Below are 24,485 nucleotides of genomic sequence, written 5' to 3'. Positions count from 1 at the left end.
GTAACAGCAAACATTTTTCATATGCAAATGCTTTCTTACACTCTTGACTGTGTGCGCGTGTGCGTGCGGTGAACACGTTGTTGCATACATATGCACAACACTCGTTGAATTGCACTTGAACGCACCAAGCACAAAGCATCACAGCAGAGCCGGGGAGACACAAGTGGGACACGCGTAAGGAGTTAGGGTATGGAAAGAAGAAATATTTCAGTGGGGGGGTAGAAAAACCCCACATCGCCCCCCCAAGCAAAGAAAAAGAAAAGAAAAAAATACACCGATGTATCAAGTGTTAGAAAAACACTCGTGTGGGACCAAGTTTGACTTGCGCAATGCGATTATGCAGACATTAATGGCATTATATTATTATCCGAAAGCCCCCTCCCAAAAATCCACCAACCCCGCCTCAATAACGCGCAATACACAAATGAACGAGTCTAAAAGCGAAGCGCAAAACTCACATTCGGTCGGCAGGCACGAGCAGCCGACTCTCCACCATCATGTCAGGAAGAAAGTCCATATTGTACGAAGAAGTCATGGTCGCTTCAAAGAGGATGAGGAGGACTTTTGGGGAGGGGTCGGGACGGGATGCTGTGGGAAAGGGAACAGGGGCAGCAGATGCAGGCTGATTGACAGGCGGGCGTCCTCCCCACGGAAGACTCTCCAACGCAATGGCGCATCACATTTTCCTCTTCTTTCCGATAAGTGCGTAAAGTATTTCAATTGTGAGTAATTTTGAGATTCTCTCAAAGCGCTCCCACTAATTTGTTCGCCTTCTTTCATGAACAGCGAGCACGCGCGCACGGGTGTCCGCTCGCGTGGAGAACAAGGTGCGGAGTGCTTGGGGGCGGGGCTTAGGAGATGCTCTTCAAGTGCTCAGAGATTCCCCCACCCACAACCTCATTCCTTCTCCGCGCGTGCATGCGCAAAAGGCTGCTCTCATTTAGAAGTGGGCTAACTTTTGGAGTCACGGGACGGTCCTGGAGACTTATCCCATCTTTTTATATGAAAATGAAATCAGGGTTGGGTAGGGTTACTTTAACTTGATTACTTTCAATTACTTTTGGATTACTCCAATACCAAATAAAATATGCTAATAAAAGACAAAAGAAACTAAATATGAATAAAAATACTACATTTTGTGCAGGCTTGGGGAGTAACAGAATACATGGAACGGCAAAAATGATGTTGGCAAGCTGTTTGGACTTATTTTCATTTTGTTTCTGTCGCATTTTATGTTAGTTTTGCAGGAGATCAAAGAGATCAAAGCCAGGAGAGAAAGCTTATCACGTGTTGTGAGTCATAATTGTATTCATATTTAGTTTCTTTTGTCTTTTATTAGCATATTTGGTATTGGAGTAATCTAAAAGTAATTGAAAGTAATCAAGTTAAAGTAACCCTACCCAATCCTGAATATAATATACAGTACATTATGTGCAGACACCATCACGTAATATTGCATTTTACAGTTGCATACATGTCAACCTGTACGGTTTTGCCATACAAAGTACGCTTTTTTATGCATTTTAAGACGAGTACGACGTACAAGGAAATCTGTACGGAAAAACGCAAATGTGTCAATTGCATGTGTATGCTGCCTGGGGATTTCCCCTTACGCATGATTCCGAAAAAAATAAATATGGTGTACGATTATTTTGTATTTTGTACGGGAAAATATGACAGTTTGTAAGGGCATGGAGCCGTGGAGGTTGACAGGTATGCAGTTGTATTTGAACGGATAAGTTTTGGTTTTGAGACACTCAACATTAAACATATATACATATTAAGGCCCTGTTTTCAGCAGTTAATGTTTAGTTTTGTCATATTACTAAAGTTGTGTGTTTTTTATTTGTTTGTAAGATTTCTGAAGTATTACTGTACTGTAGTGTTTCCGTGTGTTTTTTAGTACTCTTAATCGTAGTACTTTTAAGTATGTGCATAGTAGCATTTTTGTAGTATTTCTGCAGAATTACTGTGGGTCTATTTTTGTAGTGTTTCTGTCTTAATATTTCTGTATTAGTATTTTTGTATTGTGGTATTACAGTAGGAGTATATTTATCATATTTTTGTAGTAGTATTTTTAAGTATTTCCATAGTAGTATTTTGTAGTATTTCTGTTGTATTTTTGTTGTATTTCTGTCGTAATATTTCTATTGGAGTGTTTTTGTTAAATTGTGTTACTGTAGTAGTATTTTCGTAGTATTTCTGTAGAGGTATTTTTTGTATATCTTTAGTATTTTTTTGTGTTTTGTGTTATTCCCAAATCAACGTTTTAGAAGTATTTACATCATATTTTTTAGTATTCCTGTAGTATTTATGTAGTAGTACTTTTAAATTGATTTTGTACTATTACTGTAGTGGTATATTTGTATAATTTTTCTTATAGGGAAGTCTTCATTGACTTGAAAAGCGCTATAAAAATGCAGATAATTTCCTTTCACTTCATTTCATAATATTTCTATAATGTTATTTTTGTACTGATTCTGTAGTAGTGTTTTTGAAGTATTTCCATAGTGGTATTCTTGTATAATGTTTTTCGGGGGATTTCTATAATATTTTTATTGTCATATTTTTTTTTATTATTTGTGTGGTATTACTGTAGTTGTACTTTTGTGGTATCGCTGTTGAAATATTTCTGTAGTAGTATTTTGTATTATAGTATTATTGTAGTGGTATTTTTTTAGGTAATTCTGTATTATTTTTGTATTTTCAGTATTAAAGCAAAAAAAATGTATTATGTCCCTGCTTTTTGTAGTATTTTGTAGTATTTCTGTGTAGGATTTCTGCAGTAGCAAGGCAAAGTGACAAAGCTGGCAACCAAAAACATTTTTATTAGGAGTACTTTATTTACTATTATATATATTGTCATTATATTTTTTTACGATCTTGGTTCAGTGGGCCGGACGAAAACGGCTCCCAGGCCGAATACGGCCCGCAGGCCATACTTTGCCCAACCCCATGCTCTGTATTAAGTGCATTCAATGTGACTTCATTGAATTGCACATCAAACCGGCACTTCCGCCATCGCTTTCTTGGCACAGTGTCTTAGTGGGGAGCGTATCTGCTGTTGGTAAGTTCGACTTTAGCTTGCTCTGTTTGTCCATTCGAGTGTGTGCTTAGCGGTTCGGACTCTTCTTGGCAATCGGTCAAGGTCAGTTGCGACTCACATAATAATTTATAAAATGTCTTCCCTTGCCTCCCTTCATTGTCTCCGTCTCACTTGCACTCTTGAACGACTTCATCGTTGTCCCACTTCTTTGCCGGTAGTAAAAAAAAAACCTGTCCCTGCGGAAGACGATGTGGGTCAGGAACAAGATGAGGAGGCGTGGCGGGGAATGCATTTACATGTTGGTTCCAGATCAGGGGATGGTGTAATAATAGTCTGAAATAATAGTCTGTGCAATAACCTGTGCAGCCCTTTGAGACTCTTTGTGATTAAGGGCTATACAAATAAAAATGACTTGACTTGACTTGACTTGACTTGAAGTGACATACCCATGCATGCCAACGTTTTGACATTAAAATGGTAAAGATTTGATTGCGCACTCTATTTTTATTCGCGGAACACAATTTGCAAAAATATCAGAAAAATAAGACTCAATGTGCTTGTTTAAAACCAGGAGTGGCCAACTTTTACCAAAACGGGAAGCTAATGTGATCATTAGAGCGCTAAATTTACACAGAAGGACAGTTTTGCTTCAAAATAAATCAGCCATACATTTAATTACTGTTTTCAAGTAAAGAAAATTGTTGTTTAAATTTGAAGCAGTGTCTGAAATATCGTCTGCCCGGGGCGTGGATCTTTTACGTCGGGCGTACAACTTACAAAAATTCTCTGGCCGGGTGGCCGACAATGTTTTCGAAAAAAACAAACAAAAAAAAAAAAAACCAAAAGTTTTTTTTTCAAATCAAACGTTTGCTTTATTCCGATTTCGAAATCTCCGTCCGGTTTGGAAGTTTCGGAATTTCGGTTTCTTTGGCAATTTGCATACTTGGCAGCCAATCAGAAGCCTGCATCGAATAACTTCCTGCTTCCGGACTTTCCCGAGCGTTATAAGGTCGTGCACTTGCATATCATTTTCCAAAGTAGACGCACAGAGAACACAAGAAAAATGGATAAAAGGTAAGGAATCAAGCCAAAACCTCAGCCCCAGAAGAAAAGTTCAAAAGAAGTTGACAAAATTTATGACGCTACAAAACGTCAACGTACATTAAAAGCATTGTGGAAAGAGGAGTTCACGTGGCTTGTAGCAGATGACGCAACACAAACATTGCATGAATGAAGATGAATAAATACAGGTACATGCTGATGGCAGATGGAAATACAAGCATATACATGCAATGAATGTTATAAGTAAATTTATAATAAGCTTAATATTAAAGTGTTTTTCTGTTATATATTCTGATTATCAATCCTTAATACTTTGCAACAACGTTTTTTTTTTTGCGATTAGTTGTATTATTGTGTTTTAAGTTTTGAAAAATGGGGCAGGCAACTTTATGGCTGGGCCACTTTTCAGAGTTGTCTGTCCTTGTTTCCGGTAACTTTTTGTCATGAGTTTCAGACATTGTTTGAAGAAAACAAACAAACATACATTTAAATAAAACTGGTAGGCATTTCAAAGGGGTGACAAGGAATAGTTTAAGGCATAAAACTGTAGTGTTGGTGAGCATGTGTCCCAGTGGAAATCGATACAGGTCGGGAGAAGGATGAGCATACCTGTCAACTTATGTTTCCCCCCATATTTTAAACGGTTTTTAATCATTTCAAATCCTCTATGCGGTATAACAATTTTTGTATTATAGGCCTTCAGTCATGGCTTTTAGCGATGGTCTGTTCACAAACAAACTCGCTCGAAAAGGAATGACAGGAGCCGACTCACCCATCAAGAGCGGGTTTCCTTTCAGGCGCTTTATTTTCTCTTGTGTTTGGTCAATATGCATGTATTGTTTTTCAAGGATTCTGTGTTGTTGATTATAAATTTGTTGATTATAAATAAGGTTAAAATGTTTTAATATTTTTCCTTTTTAATACATCTGTAATTATTTTATGTTTCCTGTGTTTTTCAGGGATACTGTGTTTTATATAAGAAATGTAACATTTTTTCTTATATTCCCTAGTTTTTTTTGTTATCGCAATGAAAAGTCAACATAATTGATCGACATTTTGTTGTGTGTTTTCTGTTTTCCTGACATTAAAGTTGCTTTAAAAAAACATTAAAATTTTAAATGTGTTAAAAGTTTACTGTAGAAAGAGAAAGACATGCTATTGTAATTTAGTAAAATAATAGATTTTAGACCTTGGTGTTTAAGCGCCCCCCTGCTGACGTTTGCCAAGACCTCCCAGGAGACTCTCAACCCTATATCTGATTGGCTAAACCAATAGCGTTATCGAAGACTTTTTTATGGTAGAGGGGCTTCAAAATTGTTTTTGATGGCCTCCGAGCAGATTTCTGAGCCTGGCAACAAGTAATGGCGAAATGTGATTGCTTAAATGCTAAAATATGAAAGCAGACATTTGAAAGCAGCACAACCAAGGGTAAAGCAATTAAAGGAAGATGACATACTAGTTTGAATTATTTAATACGTTTTAATGGACAATATATATTTACATAACATGATTGAGATGTTTTTTACGTCAGCAGAGAAGGCCTTTCAGGCCCTGATCGCTCACCACTGGTGCCACGTTGCGTTTGTAAGGTTTATTATTGCTTAATAAGGGGAGTTACAATCATTAATAAGGCAAAGAAAGTGCTTCGGTTGACAAGTATGGATAAGTAGGCGTAGCAAGGAATGTGTTTAATTCATATACACTGTTAACTCTGCCAAGACGTTTTTGTGGGTGAACAGTATTGTGTAATAGCACAAAAATCCACACAACATTTGGAGCGTGAGGAAGGGGACGCAGATTCCAATTATTAGCGCTTCTCCGCATTACTCCTCAGTGAGATTCCAGGCCCGTCTTGGGAAATAATGGCGGTAGCGAAAGCAGTAAACGAGAGGCCAAACCTCAGAGTTTAATAGAAGGATTGATTATTTTCCGGAAGAATTCTTTAAAAATAGATTATTGTGTTGAGCTTGGAGCGAATATGATCTCGGCAAACCAACGACAAATATACAATCTCAAAAGCCAATAAAGGCAAAAGGTTCAATCCCTGCTCTGAATAACAACATTGACAAAGGCCAGAGTGTGAAAAATATATCTGCTAAAATGGCTGCCAAGAAAAATAAATCAACACCAGTGACGGATGAAAAGGGGAGATTTTGCAGAGAAACACAAATATTAATAAGTATACTAGACTTGTAGGCCGCATGCTAAATATTATTGAGCGAATGTAATAAATAAAGTGTACTTCACCTTTAATAAGTAAATACAGCGATTTACTTTATGCGATATCACAAATTTTCATCATACATTGTGCTCTGCATCCTGATTGGCTAAACAGATCCCCCGCCCCTCCTTTCCTATGTCTGCCTTTGTGCCAATTAGGTCGCGGTCTAAGTTGAAAATGTAGTAACAGCTCGTCAGAAGGGGTAATCGTTTTAAATTTCAAGTTTCCATAAAACCCATCATTGTCCGAACTAGAACAGATGGTAGACCCAAACGCGTAACGTTTCACAACAAACTTCATAGCGGAAGCTGAGAAGTCAGGTCCGGGAAAGCAAGCGTCGATCCGGCGATCGCTGGGCAGGAGGAGCAGGGAGCTCAAGGGATCGGAGCGTGGTCGGAAGGCGGAAACGAGTTGAGTTGCCGGGACGGGACATCAGAGCGTGGTCGGTGGGTAAAAACGGGTCGATTAGCCGGGGCGCGAGATCAGAGCACGGTTGAAGGAAGGAAACAAGTTAGGTAGCCGGAGACGATCGGGAAGCCAGGGGCAGACGAGCAGGATACAGATAAGGACGGGACAGACAGGACCCAGAGTCAAATAGTGCTTGCCTTGCATGTGCGGAGGTTCGCTGACGGACTGGCAAGGAGTGAATGGAAGTGTTGAGTTTAAACAGGATGGGAACCAATCAGGCAATGAGCAGAAGCTGACGCCAAACGAGCGAGCACAGGTGAGGGCAATGGGCAACCATGACAATCATGTCAGCAAAATGCTTTGGACCGACAAAATCACAAAAGGGTGAGGAAATGCTTTCTGTCGCCAACAAAGTTGGACTTCTCAACATGCCAAAGGATAAGAATAGGTTTTTAACAGCAAATTTTAGTTTTCTGATAACGTCCACATGACTGGGACAATATATCATCTGAAGCAAAAAAGTCGATAGTGTCCTATAATGCTTTTCAGCAATGTTGGCAATTAATACTGCAATATAGCAGCAATGTTATGTTTAAAACCGCAATTTGACAGTACAGAGGTTATTTAAAAAAGAATAAAAATGTAAATAAAGTACAGATCTTTTATTTATTAAACAAATGCTTCAGTCCGTAAATAGTGTTTGTTATTCAGTTTAAATGTATAAAAGAGTATTTGATGAATAAATAAATACAGTGTAAATGTTCCTACTCTGTGGATTTTGGACTACCGCAGGTCTTTTTTAAATGCACTCCACGCGATGGATTACTGTAATCTAATTTTCAGAGAAATCGACATCCTACAAAAATGATCGGAACAGCTGATTAATCACAAAAACGACTATTTGTCTCAGTGTCACACACAGATGTAGAACTGTCTCTGTGTTGAGTTTTCCGGAGAAGGATAAAGAGTAAATTCCACAACAACAACAAATCTCACGGGTAACGCCCTTGTTTTTCTGACCTGTTAACGATTACGAGCAAGTTGCAAGAATCAAAGCCAAAATCCTCGCCAAGGATTGTGGGTATCGTTTCTCACATGAATATTTCATGAGCCGTTCATCCATAATTAATTGTGGCAAGCAGCTGCGTTTGAGCAAAAACGGAAGCGCTAGCATCTGCTAACGCTCATGCACGGCGAGCTGACCGATCTTCAACTGCCGACTCGTCCCTGCGGCCCGCTCACTAATGGAAACAGAAAATGCTCACTGACCCGTCTAACAGTGAGTGGACACCTGAACAGGCGACGATAAAACATGGATGTTCATGGTCAGGGGATTCTTTGGCATGTTTGGTTTTGTTCAATGCTAACAATTCTGCATTTAGCATGTGAGTACTGTCCTCAGTCCGAACTTTTCTGCAGCTGGACAGCTAGTGAGTGATGTGCCAAACAACCAGACTTATTTTTCTTTTAGTTGCTGTTTATTCGGACAATGGCCTAAACCATTACCCTTAGAAGGTCGCTGTAAAACTAAAAATAAAGTACAACAAAGTCCTGTTAGCTTGCCAACCGCACAGATAAATGCTAAGCTAAGCTAAGACATGCTAACAACAAATTGAACAAGAGTATGTCTCATCTCTCATCTCATTAGCTGCACCGCTTATCCTCAGTAGGGTCGCGGGGGTGCTGGAGCCCATCCCAGGAATCATCGGGCAGTGGGCAGGGGACATCCTGAACTGGTTGCCAGCCAATCGCAGGGCATACAGGGACAGACAACTCGCTCGCTCATTTACACCTAGGGACGATTTGGACCGGCCAATCCACCTGAAATGCATGTCTTTGGAATGTTGGAGGAAACCGGAGTGCCCGGAGGAAACCCATGCAAGCACGGGGAGAACATACAAACTCCGCACAGGAAGTCCGGTAGCTGGAATTGAACACCACAGGAGGGTCCGAAGACCTTAGAACTGTGCGTTACCGTAAATAAATATCTTTGGTAAATTCTGAACTCATTAGGCACCCTTGCTCCACTATTTTGGAATATTCCCACCTGACAACATAGTATAATAGACCTGGATGTCAGGTCTTGTGTCACTACTTATATGAACTGATTGCGTTAAATTAAATGTCTCACGCTCAAATTTAAGAACAAAACTAAATTTTGTATTTGTATCAGCCAGATTTTAAGATGCAATGAAATGAAATGAAAATGAAATGATCTGCATTTATATAGCGCTTTTCAAGTCAATGACTTCCCAAAGCGCTTTACAATGTGCTCCACATTTCCCAATAGCGGCCTTGTATTGCAGCCATGTAAGACGCTAACCTGCTTATTGGGGGTATTAGGGGTTCAGTGTCTTACCCAAGGATACTTCAACATGTAACACGGACGAGCCGGGATTCGAACTGGGATCCTGTGATCTCAAGACGAGGGCTCTACCTCCTGAGCTACAGCCGCCCCGATGCAGGATTAAACAGCCATTAAAAGCTAATTCATGTATAATGTATCATGCATAAGCCAGGCCTTGAACTCGCTCCAACTGCATGGGGAATTTGGCTTCAAAACACCAACTGCACCATGCTCCCACACACCTGACGCTTAACTGCATTGTTTTCAGTTCTGAGTTGTTTACATAATCTGTTTTTGGATAATTATACCATTCAAGATGACAATTACAAAACAAGCCCATAATTGCTACTGCGCTAAGAACAAACGCGAATGAGGTCTGCATCGCGTAAAATGTGAGCCGTAACAGTGCCAGATTGCATCACAGACGTGTCTTTTGTGTTGTTGTCATTAGTGGTTTCTGCAGTAATGGAATATATTGCATTTGCATGTTATCGTTCCCTAAAGATTAAAGAAACTTGACCTGACATTGATGGTGATTCTGCAGAAAGAGAAGTATATATTACTTTCACCACTGTTCATTTTGAAAGCAGAAAATGAGGACTTGATTTGCGGGTGAAAAAAATTGACTACTTTGAGTACATTGTAAATATTGAATAAAATACTGACAGCTGTCCCATTTTGCTCCTGCTATGTATTATATTAAGAATGTTGGCAGAAACATGGACGGATTTCTCTCGAAGGGCGTCATGATGTTTCCAGACTAAATGTTTTGTATTTAAATCGCAAGCATTTTGAAAAAGAGCAGCTTGCGGTTTTCCTTGGTACTGCTATGGGTAATAACCCAACAACCAGCCGCACAGTATTTAAAGCCGCAGATTTTAAAATGTAGCAAAAAAGGAGCGGCTTGAAGTCCAGAAATCTTACTATTCCGTGCATGTAAACATAACAAATGAATTATGATGCAGACAGGATGGGTAATCAAACCCATAACTGCGAGGCAGACATGCAAACCCCTTCTCCGCCATGCCGCCTGGACCCGTTCCATCAAGGCAAATGGAGCACATAATGGAGCGTTCCGTCCCGACACGGGTCACAATGAGGCCCCCCGAGCTCCTCCTGAAAGCCGAGTGATTGCCCCTCTCCATGCAAATGTTGGACGGTGGGGTAGGGGTTGACTTTTCCACCTGGGGCGCATCAGAGCGCTCCCTAACTGTAATTGGCCGCCATGGCCCGTTTTGGAGAGCCCCTCCATTCATCACCATGCCGCCGCCCCGCTGCTCCTCGGACGTCGCCAACTCTCACCGATCTCTGGCGCACTTTCCAATTTCTCCCCCCAACGAATCAGTCTCCCCCGCCTCGCTGATCCTTTTCCTCATTAAAGTGGGACCCAGGCAGAGGCGGTCACTGCCTCTCATTTATTTTCATTTGAAACCGGCGCAGCTTCACTGATCCTGTGGGGATGCCGACCACAACAACGACACACTTATAGACACACAAACACGTACACAAGCAGCAAGCCAGCAAATTCCAAAACACGTTATTTATTTTCCATATGCATCTAATAATCAATATTATGCATATGAACAAAGGATCGTGTGCTTTATATTAGTATCCATAGTATACCTCTTCATTTGCATCTCTGAAATATGACTGCAAAATTTTTATATGGGGATTATTATAATTATAAACTGTAATGTATGCATATGTGGTGTCTTGTAATTAATTCATAGTGTCAATTGTATCATACTTGCAACTAATTGCACATATTAATTTAGTACACCCATTTTACTTGTATAAATTACCATTTTGCCATTTTAAGGTATTCCCTAATTCTTAAAGATGCAAAAATGTAAGGAAAGAGTACATGTTTTTTGCATAATATATATCCTATCGGTATATTCTAATTATTTTTCAAGATAATCCGAAAAAAAATAAATAAATAAAACCACATGTCTTTTCCTTGTCATACTGAGCTGTGACATCATTGGAAGGAACACCAGCACCCTAGCAAGCCAGTCACCAAGAGTTTTATGTGTTAATTAGTCAGGTTATGAGGGTATTGAGCAATGGTATGGTAGATTTTTGGGGAATGCCAAGCCGTTGTGTCGCTGGTGGATGCAGTAATGGTACAAGAAAAAGCGAACGGCCAAAAAGGGGCAAACTGTAAGAATAAACACGTGGAGAATTGTCAACGGTGGCTAACCGGGACCAATCAAAGAAAGGCAGCCTCAGCTTCGGCGGAAAAATGAAAAACAAAAACACACAGTGAACAGCCACACTAACCAGGTACCAGCGACAAAAAGCAGCAACGGTATGGCCCCAAATGTAAAGCTTGCCAGGAATAAACACACCAAGGAACACGGAAAACCTGTGCTAACACCAGGCTAGCTGGCCAAACAACACGTGGTCAACTAGTGCCAACCGGGGGCAAATAAAATAGGAAAGCCCTTGGACAAAATTATATGACATAGAAAATAGCCACAATTGCCTACCTCCAAGCAAAATGAACCTACAGATGCCGCACACCAATGTCATTAATCACGATCTATATGATTGCTTGTATTGATCCCAACCCCCTTAGCGTCCCCCCCAAACCTCAAGTGTGGCCATGCATTGTATTCCAGTCGTGTCTCGCTGACACCCGATGATTGAAAAGGTGTTCGGGCAGATTAAATCTTTGTCGCGGGGACTTGGTGCGCACCCCCATTTGTTGGTAGTAGGGTTGAGGATTTATGCTGAGATGGGGCAGGCGTGTTATTGTGTTGTCGTTTTCCGCAACGGTTGCTTGAGCAAAAAGACTTGAGGGAGGCCATATTTTAAGAGTGAGTGAGGGGGTTGTGGGGCTAAATCAACAAGCGTGTCAACGGAGTAGTAAAAAAAAAGAAAAAAAACCTTCATCCAGGCCATTAGACGGACACGAGAGGCGGGCCAGGGCGGGCTAGTGGGCAGGAAATGATCCCTATCGTCCAAACACTAGTCCGTAATTTCCATATTTTGGCTGTAAAAAAGGGTCATAAAGCTTACTAAATGGGCTACAAATCAAATCTTGTAAAACGGAGCCACTGCCACCCATAATTGAGATAAAGACCAAGACAAGAACAAGCTTTTACCGCCAAAACGTAAAAATAAAACCAACATTATGTGCACTGTAAACATGTGCACTGTACGTAAAAGACCGCTATCGATGCAACCACACAACCTCTTTCAAAATTTTCTATTGCATACCTGTCAACCTCAGCCAGTTGCTCCCTGTATCAAATGTACATGTACTTAGCAGTATATTTGAAAATAAATCCCATACAAATATTATTATACAGCATACAGAATTTGAAATGATCAGAACACATATAAAGGAGGTTACGCTTTTTTACTGCCATCTCTGGACAATTGCGTTACTACAGAATCCGTGTCAGGCTCCTGCAAGTAAGCATTCCTCCACATGGTTTGCGGGGATCCCTTAACCACTATGGTCATAGGGGCACCCTTTTCTGTAGCGTTTCTTGGGCAAGTACAGCCTGATGGCGCCCATCCATGTTTAAGTTAAACTCGGGTGGCATATCAAAGTGGAAAGTCTTCCGGAAGACATTTTATCGGCCAGCTCTCCGTGTGGCAACACGTTGCGCCCACGCTAAATTAGAAGTCTCAAACATCATTAGGATTTGTTTAAGGACACCCAGCTTGACACTCTGTATCCAACATGGTCTCATCCTGATGTCACAGCAGGGGATTCCGTTGATGGAAAATGCCTTTCGGGACTTTTTGAGAAAGAGGTCAGGCGCGGTTTTTTCGTGGTTTTCTTAATTTTCCCTTCAAGAAAAAAAAAAAAAAGAAGACCAGAAAGGTGAAGGTGGCTGGTAAAACATTGATGAAAGTTCTGCCTCCTTTCGTAAGGTCTTAAGACCAAAATGAAATAAGCACAACACGTTTTAGGTCTGACCAGACTCAAATTATGCCATAAAAAAAACAAAGAACAACATGGGGTAAAAAATATTGAAAGAAAGACATGAGTATGGACAAGCCTGAGATCAAGACCATATCAAATCGAGATAAGACAAGAAAAAAAGCAAGACCCAGGCTAAGAAAAATATGACAAAACTAAGAAAAGACCAAGCTTAAAACAAGCCCAATAATAAAATAAAACTCAGAGTAAGTCAAACTCAAGAAGACAAACTAAGACGGGAAACAAACTCGATCAAGGACCATGAAGAAAAATAAATAAAACCATTCCGCATTAAAGACCAACCAAAACAATCTAGACATATCAAATCTCCATAAAATGACAAATTTCAAGACCAAAACCAAGAAAAATGACACATTTGATGAACACAAAAACAAGAGCAAGAATATTTGGTCCATTACTGGAACACCTGTCATGAGACCTAAAAAACAGGACTGGTGGTGTTTAAGATAGAAAGAAAGTGAGGAATGTTTTTTTCTCTTTGATTCCGCCATCATCTCAAATGAGAGCAGACAAAAGCCAAAGTAGGGATATAAAATAAATAACCAGTACACAAATGCTGCCTCAGTCGGTTGGCTGGGAAAATGTCAAATCCTACTTCGCGTGGTTGGGTGCATCTGTCCTTAAATCCCACAGTCTTCTTGGCTTTTATATTTCCTTACGCTTTTTTTGCCACGAATTACAATGGAAGAATGATTTCTTTATTTTTTTTAAGGGAACTCAGAGTAGTTAAGAACAAACAAAAAAAGGTGTTCGTTAAAAAACAACCACGAATGAATCCAGCCTTTGCGGAACAGCGAGGAAATCCCCAATATCCGCACGATTAATTCACTTTACCGCCAGGCGGCGGACACAAATCAGTTTTCTCTTTCTCACCATTGAAAGGTTGAAAAGGGTTTGAGTGGCTGACAGGAAGAAAAGAATACAAATGATACATATTCATTCACGTGTAGGCGGAATAATATGAGAAATGCAAATGAGCTAAAGGGCAAAGCGGCATTGTAGAGGCCTAGAGCACTTGGAGAAGAAAACTCCAAAAGATGCTACAAAAGACTTTCCAATATGTTGAATCAAAAATAAGCTGCCAGTTGAATAGGTATTAAAACAGTTTTAGACAAATTTTAAATTTTGCGGTACTTAGAAGGGGAAAAAAGGGCTATAAAAAGTCCAAGAGAGACCAGTTCAAAATTAAGAACTGACTAAGGGTCCTGAAAGATAAGGAGGAAAGGACAAAAAGGAAAATCGAGGATAAGAGCTGGTTTAAGACCAAGACCAACCTGATTTAAGATGCTGACTAGAGTAAGAAAAAAAAATATCAACATTTATTCAACCTGAACTCCTGTGTGGGTTCAAATCCAGCTACTAGACTTACTGTGCGGAGTTTGTATGTTCTCACCGTGCTTGTGTGGGTTTCCTCCGGGCACTCCAGTTTCCTCCCACATTCCAAAGACATGCATTTCAGGTGGATTGGCTGGTCCAAATTGTCCCTAGGTGTGAATGAGCGAGCGAGTTGTCTGTCCCTGTGTGCCCTGCGATTGGCTGGCAACCAGTTTAGGGTGTCCCCTGCCCACTGCCCGATGATTCCTGGGATGGGCTCCAGCACCCCTGCGACCCTACTGAGGTTAAGCGGTGCAGCTAATGAGATGAGATGAGATGAGACCCGATTAAGTATTCTGGAGATGACAAAGACAGGCAAAAGGAACCAACAGAATAAGGGCTAGCTTAAGACCAAAAGCAGACTGATTTAACACTAGAAGGTCTGGAATGGCCATCGGACAGCCAAAAGGCCGTGTTACTCAAAAGTAACAACACGACGGCCCATCTTGTCACTATTGTTTTGTTAATGCAGTAAGGCAGAGTTGTTCAAATGGATTGTGGTGGGTGTGGTGTTGATAGATGCATGAAAAGTCAGTTGGCAAAAATACTCCCAAAATACTAAAAAAATTACTACAAAATTACTCCAAAACTAAATATCAAATTTAATGCTTCAAAGAAGGGACCTACTATAGTATTTTGTCTTAATTCTAGTAAGAAAAAAATACCATAGAAATTCTACAAAAATACAATCATACTATGATAGAAATATAATATCCCAGAAATATTACAACAGGAAAAACTACAGAAATCCAACAACAGTAATACTAAAAATATTAAAGAAATACCACATAGATACTTCAAAATACCTAAACGAAAATACTAAACACTGCAGTAATACTATAATACAAAAATACTGCTACATAGATATTACAACAGGAATCTTACAGAATTTTTATGACTGAAATACTACAAAAGTACAACTACATTCATGTTTCAAAAATATCTCATGGAAATCCCACAACAACACTATACATACTACAAAATACTACACAAAAGTAAAGTAATGCTAAAAGAATACCACATAAATATTACAAACATCACACTTTAGAAATGCTACAAAAATCCCACGAACATAACTAGAGTAGTTCTACAAAAAACACTGCAGTAGTACTATAATACAAACATACTGCTACAGAAATATTACGACAGAAATACCACAAAAATACCGCTAGAGAATTATTACGACAGAAATACTACAAGAGTACAATTACAATCATATTTCAAAAATATACTATGGAAATACTACAAAAAAACTATACATACGAAAAAATACTACAAAAAAGTACAGTAATATCACTAAGAAATATTACAAACATCAGAATTCAGAAATGCTACAAAAATGCCACAAACATAACTAGAGTAATTCTACAAAAAATACGCTAAAGTAGTACTATAATACAAAAAATACTGCTACAGAAATATTACAACAGAAATACCACAAAAATACTGCTACAGAAATATTAGGACAGAAATACTATAAAAGTACCACTACAATATCCTATGGAAATACTACAAAAACACTGTATATATACTAAAAAATATTATAAAACAAAAGTACAGTAATACTAAAAGAATACCACAGAAATATTACAAAAATCAGACTTCAGAAATGCTACAAAAATGCCACAAACATAACTAGAGGTAAATCTACAAAAAAACAGTACAGTAGTACTGTAATACAAACATACTGCTACAAAAATATTACAACAGAAATACCACAAAAATACTGCTACAGAAATATTACGACAGAAAAACTATAAAAGTACCACTACAATACTCTATGGAAATACTAAAAAACACTGTATATATACTGAAAAAAATACTATAAAATAAAAGTACAGTAATACTAAAAAAATACAACACAAATACTACAAAAATCAGACTTTAGAAATACTAAACAAATCAGACTTCGGAAATACTACAAAAATGCCACAACATATAACTAGAGTAATACTACAAAAATTAGCCTGTGGAGAATCACTACTGAGTTGTGTTGTTCACACCAGAATTTGCTTGTTTTGCAGATCAATAGTGAAACTGATCCAGTCAGTTGGCTGTCTTTTGGGCATTCTTTGTTGGAAAGCAAATTGGCTTGGTTGTGGTTCTTCTAGTGTTAAAATCCTGACTTGAGCAAGATTGGGACAAGAAAAATGTCAACAGTTCTTTAGCATCACTGGTCGTGGATGTAGAGTGATACTCTGAGGAAATTAGTAGACAAAAACCACTAAAAGATCTAAAATAGGCTAATATCAAGTACAGTAAAGATCCTTTCTAATCCAATGAGGACACAAATCACATTTCCTTTAATAACAACTGCACTTTGTTAAAAGGGCAAGAAAACTTTACGTCAACTTCAGCCCCTTCTTACACAAACAACTTCTACAGACAACTTGGAAAAGTTGCTCCTTTAGCTCCCCGTGACTGCCCCACATGAGAAGGACCGCACGCCACCGCCCGCATTTGTTCCCGCTGGTCCACCGCGCTGAAGTAATTCCTTGTGGCAGCCCGACTAGCGCTGTTATGTTTATAGGCCTGTTAGATTCCCAGTAACATTACTTCTTCTTTACCAACTTCTGTAAATAGGTACTGCAAACTAATGATGTTTGGTGTTGATAAAGGCGCATTCAATGCCAGCCGGTGCCACCCAATTTTTGCCATAACGACAAATTTTTGAAGGCCCAAAGAAAATTTCGTTTTTTTTGTTAAATAGGCATAGGACATGTTAAAAGAAAGCTTGAACCCTCATCTTTCATTAGAAAAAAGTATGTTTCTGGCTTTCATGATTGTTTAGTAAATACCAGTGGAACATTGCTAAAATTTTTGAAAATACTTGTTTTCAAGAAAAGCTCTGAGACAAACAGAACTTTGTGAAAGGATGTGATACCTCCAATATCTAAACAATACTTTTTATAAAACAAGGCGCTTTGCTTGCGAAATAACATTTCATTGCAATAGCATGGAACGGATGCACGAAGTATTAAGAATTTTCATGTTGTGTTGATTGGGACTCCCGAGAAATGTAAATACAACTTTTCCTATTCTTCTGTGGGGTTTTGATTCACAAATTTGACTTCATGGTGGATTTAATTAATTAATTTATTTATTTGTTTTTGGTGGTGATGCTCGCAAAAATGTATCTCGTGTCCAAGACATTTCTGGCAAATCTATTTTGAACTAGAATGAGGAACATCACTGAATCAGTCCACAGCTTGTCTCGTAAATTACATACTGCCGTGTTGTGACACAAAAAGGCAATTACGAACCAGCGCTTGAGTGTAAATTTATTTCACCAGGGGTTACAGTACTTATTAAGAGATAATGTTGTGAAAAAAAGCATGGATGAACTATGGCTATTGATTCATTGCCTTTTGGGTTTTTGCTTTTAAAGTTAAAGGTGTGTTTTATTTTGTGCCAGCTACTTGTAGAACATCTTTATTAAAAACTTATTGACTCAAATAATAAGCAAAAATACCATTTTAAAAATACTTGTAGGTCTAAAAATTAGCATTTACATTACATAACATGAGCCTGACAGGGAGCTGAAGTAGTTGTCTGCCATCTTGCTGCTATCCAACAACCTCAAAAAGGCTGGGCAAAAAAATGAGAAGTAAACTATGCGTTTTGGTCACTTTAAGTCCGCATAGTTTAGGGGTCTCCAACCATGTTTAGCCTAAAAGCGTTATTTTTTGTTACTGATTAGCGCAAATGGGGTGGCACGGCAGATGCGTAGTTAGCGCGCAGCCTAACGGTGCAGAAGTTCAGGGTTCGAGTCCAGCTACTGCAGCTTTGCCGTGTGGAGTTTGCATGTTCTCCCCGTGCCTGTGTAGGTTTCCTCCGGCCACTCCGGTTTCCTCCTTGCATGTCAGGTTAACTAGCCGGGTCATTGTCCCAGGCTGCAAATGAGAGAGGGAATGGTTGTCTGTCTCTGTGTGTCCTGCGACTGGCTGGTAACCAGTTCAGGGTGTTCCCTGCTCACTGCTCCAAGATAGCTGGGATTGGGCTCCAACACCCCGCGACCCTACTGAAGATAAGCGCAGCAGATAATGGATGGATGGAAGGATGGATGGATGGATTAGCGCAAAGGGCTATTAGTTTGAAATGCCTTTCTAAACTAGCAACCTGCGTCATGACCATGTTGTTACAATGTAATAACAATGTTATTACCAGGTTGTGATTATTATAAATATGTTTGAAATAAGCACATTCAACTATTTTTCTAAAGAAATTGATCATGTCGAAGATTTCTCACGCTAGATGAAAATCAAATTTTTCGAGAAAATCACTCCGACCCATCACTGGTGAGCTATTTTCAGAACCAGTCTACGGGTGACTCAGGTGCTCTTAGGGCATTACCTGGTGCCCATGGACACCAGATTGCAGACACCAGCTGTAGTCTTTCTTCTTTGTACTTTTTAAGCACTCGGTTTTGGTTGCACTACAATATACGGTGACATCTAGTGGTCAAATAAAACGCTGTCACTTTAGGGGTGTGGTCAAGTGATGATATAGGGTCACGTTGGTAGATGTATTTTGTAAGTTTGGTGCAATGATTAAAATGTGTTTGAATATTTCATTATTTATAAACTAAAGAAAAAAACATGTGGTCTGCTACCACCTAGAGGTATGCTATTAAAACAAACATTTCGCCAAAGTGATTTATTGCACTTCATTCAGAATGTGCTGTATGTGAGTGATGTTGGAAAAGCTTCCCTAGTCGACTCAGCACACACCTGGTCGATGGTTGCCCTCAACCGGGCGTATCGGCCAATGAGAAACTGCAATTACGGGCATGTAATTAAAATTTCATGTTGATGTTTATTATGATTTATGCATGTTTTGCTGAGCCAGGAAGAAGACACAGCTTCATTAGTGCATTTTGAGATCTGGCGTCATTAGAACGTTTGGCAGTGCGGGGCCAACTAGTCTATTTTGACTCTATATTTGCCATGAAGGAGAACAACAATGCGGACCAAATTTGTTTTGACTCCTAAACAAAAATAAAGTTACTGACACACATAGTTGATGTATCGGTCTGTTAACATATTGTCCAGATTATAGGGAGCACCTCCATCCATCCATCCATTATCTGTACCGCTTATCCTCAGTAGGTTTGCATGGGTGTTGGAGCCCATCCCAGCCATCTTTTGGGCAGTGGGCAGGGGAGACCCTGTACTGATTGCCGGCCAGACGCAGGGCACACAGAGACACTCGCTCATTCACACCTAGGGACAATATGGACCGGCCAATTAACCTGACATGCATGTTTTTGGGAATCTAGGACGAAACCGGAGTGCCCTAAGGTAACCCACGCAGGCACGCAGAACATGCAAACTCCACACGGGAGGCTGCAGTAGCTGGACTTAAACCCTGAACATCCGCACCGTGGGGCTGCGCGCTAACCCCCCAGCTGCCCTGCCTCAAAGGGGAACCTAAATACCCCAAATTGGCCAGAAATATAAAGTGCACCTGGTGCGCATTATATACCGCAAAATACGGCGGATCAGAAAGGCACACAGTATTTTACAGTACAGTTACGATATACTACCATATGTGTGCATTTATTGATCAATTGAATAACCAAATTAGCATAACATTGTATGCAATCAGAATCAAACCCCAGTCGCAGCAGTGAGAGCCACACTCATACACTTGATCAACAGTGATACTAATGAAATACAACAAGGCATTCAATCTTATCACATTATAAAACTATTTTTACTCACTGTCCCAGAAACTAATGTTAGAGAATGGAGAAAATGGAAAGTCGTCCTGAAAGTTATAAATAAACGCAAAATCCAATTCATCATCAGACAGATGAAAGAGTTTTTTCCCTCCTTTTTGGCGTTTATTGATATATTTCTGGGCGACATTCCATTTTCTCTATTGTCTAACATTCGTCTCTGGCACAGTGAATAAAAATAGTCTGATAATGAGATAAAATCAAATGTCTTTGTAAAGGTCACCTGTATCACTCGTGGTCTAGTGGTTAATTGCCGGCACTTTCATTGTGGCCCTCCAGATTTGATTCCAATTGCATATATTTTTTGCCAATCTTGGTCAATGACATTTTTCAACTGATCAATCTTTGCGCTATTATTGACTGTAAGTGTATAAAATCAACAACGGTTGTACAGTAATTTGTCGTTTTTCGTGAGAGTTGAATTCCAAAAGTGCCCTAAGATAGTTTAAACTTGAAGTAGACACCATTGGTTATTGTGTATTTATTTATTACTCAAGAACAAACCCAATTTGCAGGTTATGTACTTGTTTAACAAATAAAAGTACTGTACTTTAAATACAATTTTAACAAATAACTTTAATCATTAACTCAATTTAATTATTATTATAATTTAAAAAATAATCTTGCTGTTTTATTGCACGTTATGGATTAAGGACTCGATCTACTTTACTTTGCATGATACTTTGCCGTCATCATGTGAACGTTATGGAAAATTGCATTTACCCTTTAGTTCTGTCCTACAGGAAGCATATATTTTTCCATTATGAATTATTTTTTGAAAAAGTGCTACGGAGCCACTTGGGAGCGCCAAAGACTTGTATGCGGCTCTGGAGAAAGTTTGGCGGTTACAATCTTATTGCAATAAAAAGCATCTTCCTCTGTTTAGCCAATCAGAATGCAGAACACGATGAATGATGGAAATCTGCAAAATAGGAAAACCACAATAGGTAAACTGCAATAAAGCAATGGATTAATGTACACACCTGAATGTGGTAACTGACTGTAGTTTTAATTCCCTGTGCCTTATAGTTTAGTAGGCCTAATATAATAAAAACTGTACGACAAATGTTAGATTATTGAAATAGCCCACTGAGAATGTTTTCACCATAGGTTTTACAGCTGTATTAAGTTTATTATTTAATCATCATAGCATTACTTCAATAATAACATTACTCATTTAGTAGTTATAAATGCTCTTATGTTCATCCACATATTTAAATGAAGTATTTACTTGCTCCATCCTTTCATATCAGTACTCTCTTAGCAATAGTCTTTAGATGAGTCGGCCTTTATCTTATACAACCTTCAAAATACAGCTGCGACAATTTTTAACAAAAGGCTTTTGAATAAGATATGAGTTCCTTTCTTTGCCTGTTTAGTTACAAGTTCCCTTTTGCAAATCCACACCCCTTTCCTATTTAAACTGTGGTTAATAGATTTCGATGCTTTTTGGAGGGAGCGCACTGCTGGCCAATATTGGTGGGAAGGCGCTTCCTCTCGACTGGACCAGAGAGCACTCCTATTTTGTCTTTATTTGAAACTTTGTAATAAATGTCCTCAACTGCATTGCTTGTCTCTGGTCCTATTTTTCCAAAGTCTGAATACTCCATCTGGTCCTGGAAGTGAACACGCGGTCTGACATCGGTATGTCCTTTAGACTTTACAATATACTATATTTTGGGGGTGCGCTTTATAATCCGGTGTGCCATATAGTGCAGCGCTAAAGCGGCCATTTGTTGTTGCTCGCTCACACTAGGCTTCCCTTTTCGCACTCACTAACGCGCTCCGACAGGGAAAGGTCACTGCCCGCTGGCTTACCGCGGTAGGGGTTGAGGTGGGTGGTGGTCTGGCTAAAAGTGGAAGGGAGCTATTGTCATGGCAACATGGCGACCGGCCGCCGATGCATTTCGGTGCCTGGGCTTGAACGGGATCAAAGGATTTTCTACCTGGTGGGAACACGCTGTGAGTGACTGGGTAGGGGGCGAAGGCAAAGGTGAATCTGGCAGCAAAGTGGAAGTTGACAGGTTAGGAAAGCTTCAGTCTGCTGGAGTGAAAACCTTGATAATGTGGAATTCAACCTTTCTGAGACTCCGCTTGTGAGTCAAAGAACTCAGTCTTTCAAATTATTGTTCATTAAAATAAATAAAAAACACCATTAGTTGCTTTTGTCAATCTTGGATTTATTTACAATTTATACTAGTTTGACAATGAATTAGAGGATACAAATTAAAATGTCAGTTTTTCCTGCACAGTAATCACTTATTTTCCGCAGAGGCCGCGTTCCAAAAAGCCTAGTGAGGTCAAGGGTTGCAGTAAATGGATGCATGGATGATGATGAGCCCAAATCCATTGTGTATTCACTGGACCACTACTGAGCTAGACGACATACGAAAAGGCATTTATAATCACAGTTCCACGAATCCCTCCAGCGCAACCTAATTACATTTTTTTTTCTTTTATACAAATAATTTCATGTAAATCACGACTAACGATGAAATATGACTTACAAATAAAATTTGGGTTAAACTGCCGGTGCAGGAATGGAACTTGATTGTAAATCCAGGACTCCATAAAGGGGTGTTACAATGATGAATGGTTTGAATCAAAGCTTTCCACTTTAAAATTAAAAGAGGTCTTTACTAAATTATTTTATTTGGTATAACCCATTAGGTCAAAGTTAATTGAATTGTTCTGCTTGGATTACCTTGTTCCACATACATTCAAGTATACAAAATCATATTAAAATACCTTTTTTAACCCTGTAAAACCCAGATATAGAAAAACAAAAAAATAAACATTTTTTTAACCACTAAGATGGGTTTTATATGAGGTTTTTGGAGATGGTAAATGGTAAATGGACTGCATTTATAAAGCTTTATCAGTCATTGAGGACCTCCAGAGTGCTTTCCTATAAACTTAACAATTTACTCATTCACACACACACTCACACACTGATAGCGGAGTCAGTCACTACCTGCTTATTTACCTAGCCGTTCCGTGTCTTGCCCAAGGACAATTCGATATTTAACTGGGAGTAGCCGGTTATCAAACGTGCAACCTCTTTTGGTCCAAAGATGACTAAGCCCCCAACATGAAAATGAAGTGTTTGAAATTTTAGGACAACGTTGTATTGTTTTAACACTGGTTCAATAGGGTGTCAAAATTTCCTTTTGCATATTGTAGTTGTATTCATCAGCATGGGCGCCACCAGGATTTACTTGCCTAAGATACACCACAGGAAACGGTGTCCCCACAAACCTTGAGGTTAAGGGATCCAACCAACTAACCAACCGACCAACCAACCAACCATTCATCAGCAGAACAGAAAAGTGCAAACATTTATACCTCAGTAAAAAAAACACTTGCTTGTAAGAATAAATAACAGAAATAATCATTCAGATACAAGTTTGCAGATTAGGAAATTTCTAAACCTCTGAGCCAGGCTTCTCCACAAGTTTGCACCCAGAACACATTGGTTTTCGAAAGATAACACTCAATGACTGTGTTAATGTGAATAAAGTTAAAAAAAAAAAAAATCAATTTTTGGATAAAAAAACAAGATGTGTGTTACACAAGTATCTCATGTTTTGTCATGTTCATATTCTCATGTATGTTTCGTGTTTAAAAAGACATCCTTACATATTTTTGCTTTTTTTTTTAAATATTTTTTGCACTTTTTTATTTGTGAAATATTGTTAGAATGACATGCATGCAAAGTATAGAAATGACAAAAAAAGAGAAAATAATTTGTAGAATAGCAGCAAATAAATACACACAAGTGCGCTCGTCTCCAGTCGCATCAGCTACCCGTGCATCCTCCCATCCGTCACATGCCCGCTCCCCATTCTGCTCACGTTCAACCCATTCACGAAACGAAACAAAAAAAAAAAATCCCCGCGTGCTTCCCCTCTTTCTACGTCCTCATTCCCATTCTTCTGGTTGCCGGTACACATGCAGGAAAAAGCACCAAAACACAGCTGAATTATTTAGACTTTCCCGTGCCGCACGCCAGAAAATGCTTGACTCGGCACTTTGGAAGAAAGGGGCCCAGGGAAGTGTGGGGCGGAATAAAAATTGCATTAGATACAAGATTCTGCAATCAAACTGAGATATGAAGAATTCATGTTATCTCCCTCACGCACGCTAAGTAGGCGGGAACTCAAATTCGCCTTCCCATTATGCCACCGTTCGTCTATTGTGCGATAAACACTGGCGTGCTGTGGCCTGACGATGTCATTACGGTGCGGTAAACAAGCCACGGCCGGCGAGCGTGGGCCGGAAGGTCAGCTAAAAGATCTGACCCTTACCGGGATATATAAAATGCAG

At 39.3% G+C, this 24,485-nt stretch overlaps 1 protein-coding gene across 7 annotated transcripts in view; it reads right to left on the bottom strand.

Moving 5' to 3' along the window:
* Positions 1-24,485, bottom strand: part of celf2 (cugbp, Elav-like family member 2) — a 225,462-nt gene that overhangs the window by 139,888 nt on the left and 61,089 nt on the right. The window contains exon 1 of one of the 7 annotated variants that reach the window (XM_088348363.1): positions 459-1,007. The exons of the other annotated variants lie outside the window; for them this stretch is intronic. Within the exon in view, the coding sequence (XP_088204489.1) occupies positions 459-535 (77 nt within the window). The 5' untranslated portion in view covers positions 536-1,007. Of the gene's footprint in view, positions 1-458; positions 1,008-24,485 lie in introns of those variants that run through there. 7 annotated transcript variants of the gene reach the window in all.

The sequence above is a fragment of the Urocampus carinirostris genome, chromosome 11 (genome assembly GCF_059441175.1).
Source record: "Urocampus carinirostris isolate Australia breed hairy pipefish chromosome 11, RoL_Ucar_1.0, whole genome shotgun sequence".
Classification (NCBI taxonomy): Eukaryota; Metazoa; Chordata; class Actinopteri; order Syngnathiformes; family Syngnathidae; genus Urocampus; species Urocampus carinirostris.
The sequence above is the reverse complement of the archived record's forward strand: the minus strand, read 5'-3'. Positions and strand labels throughout refer to the sequence as shown.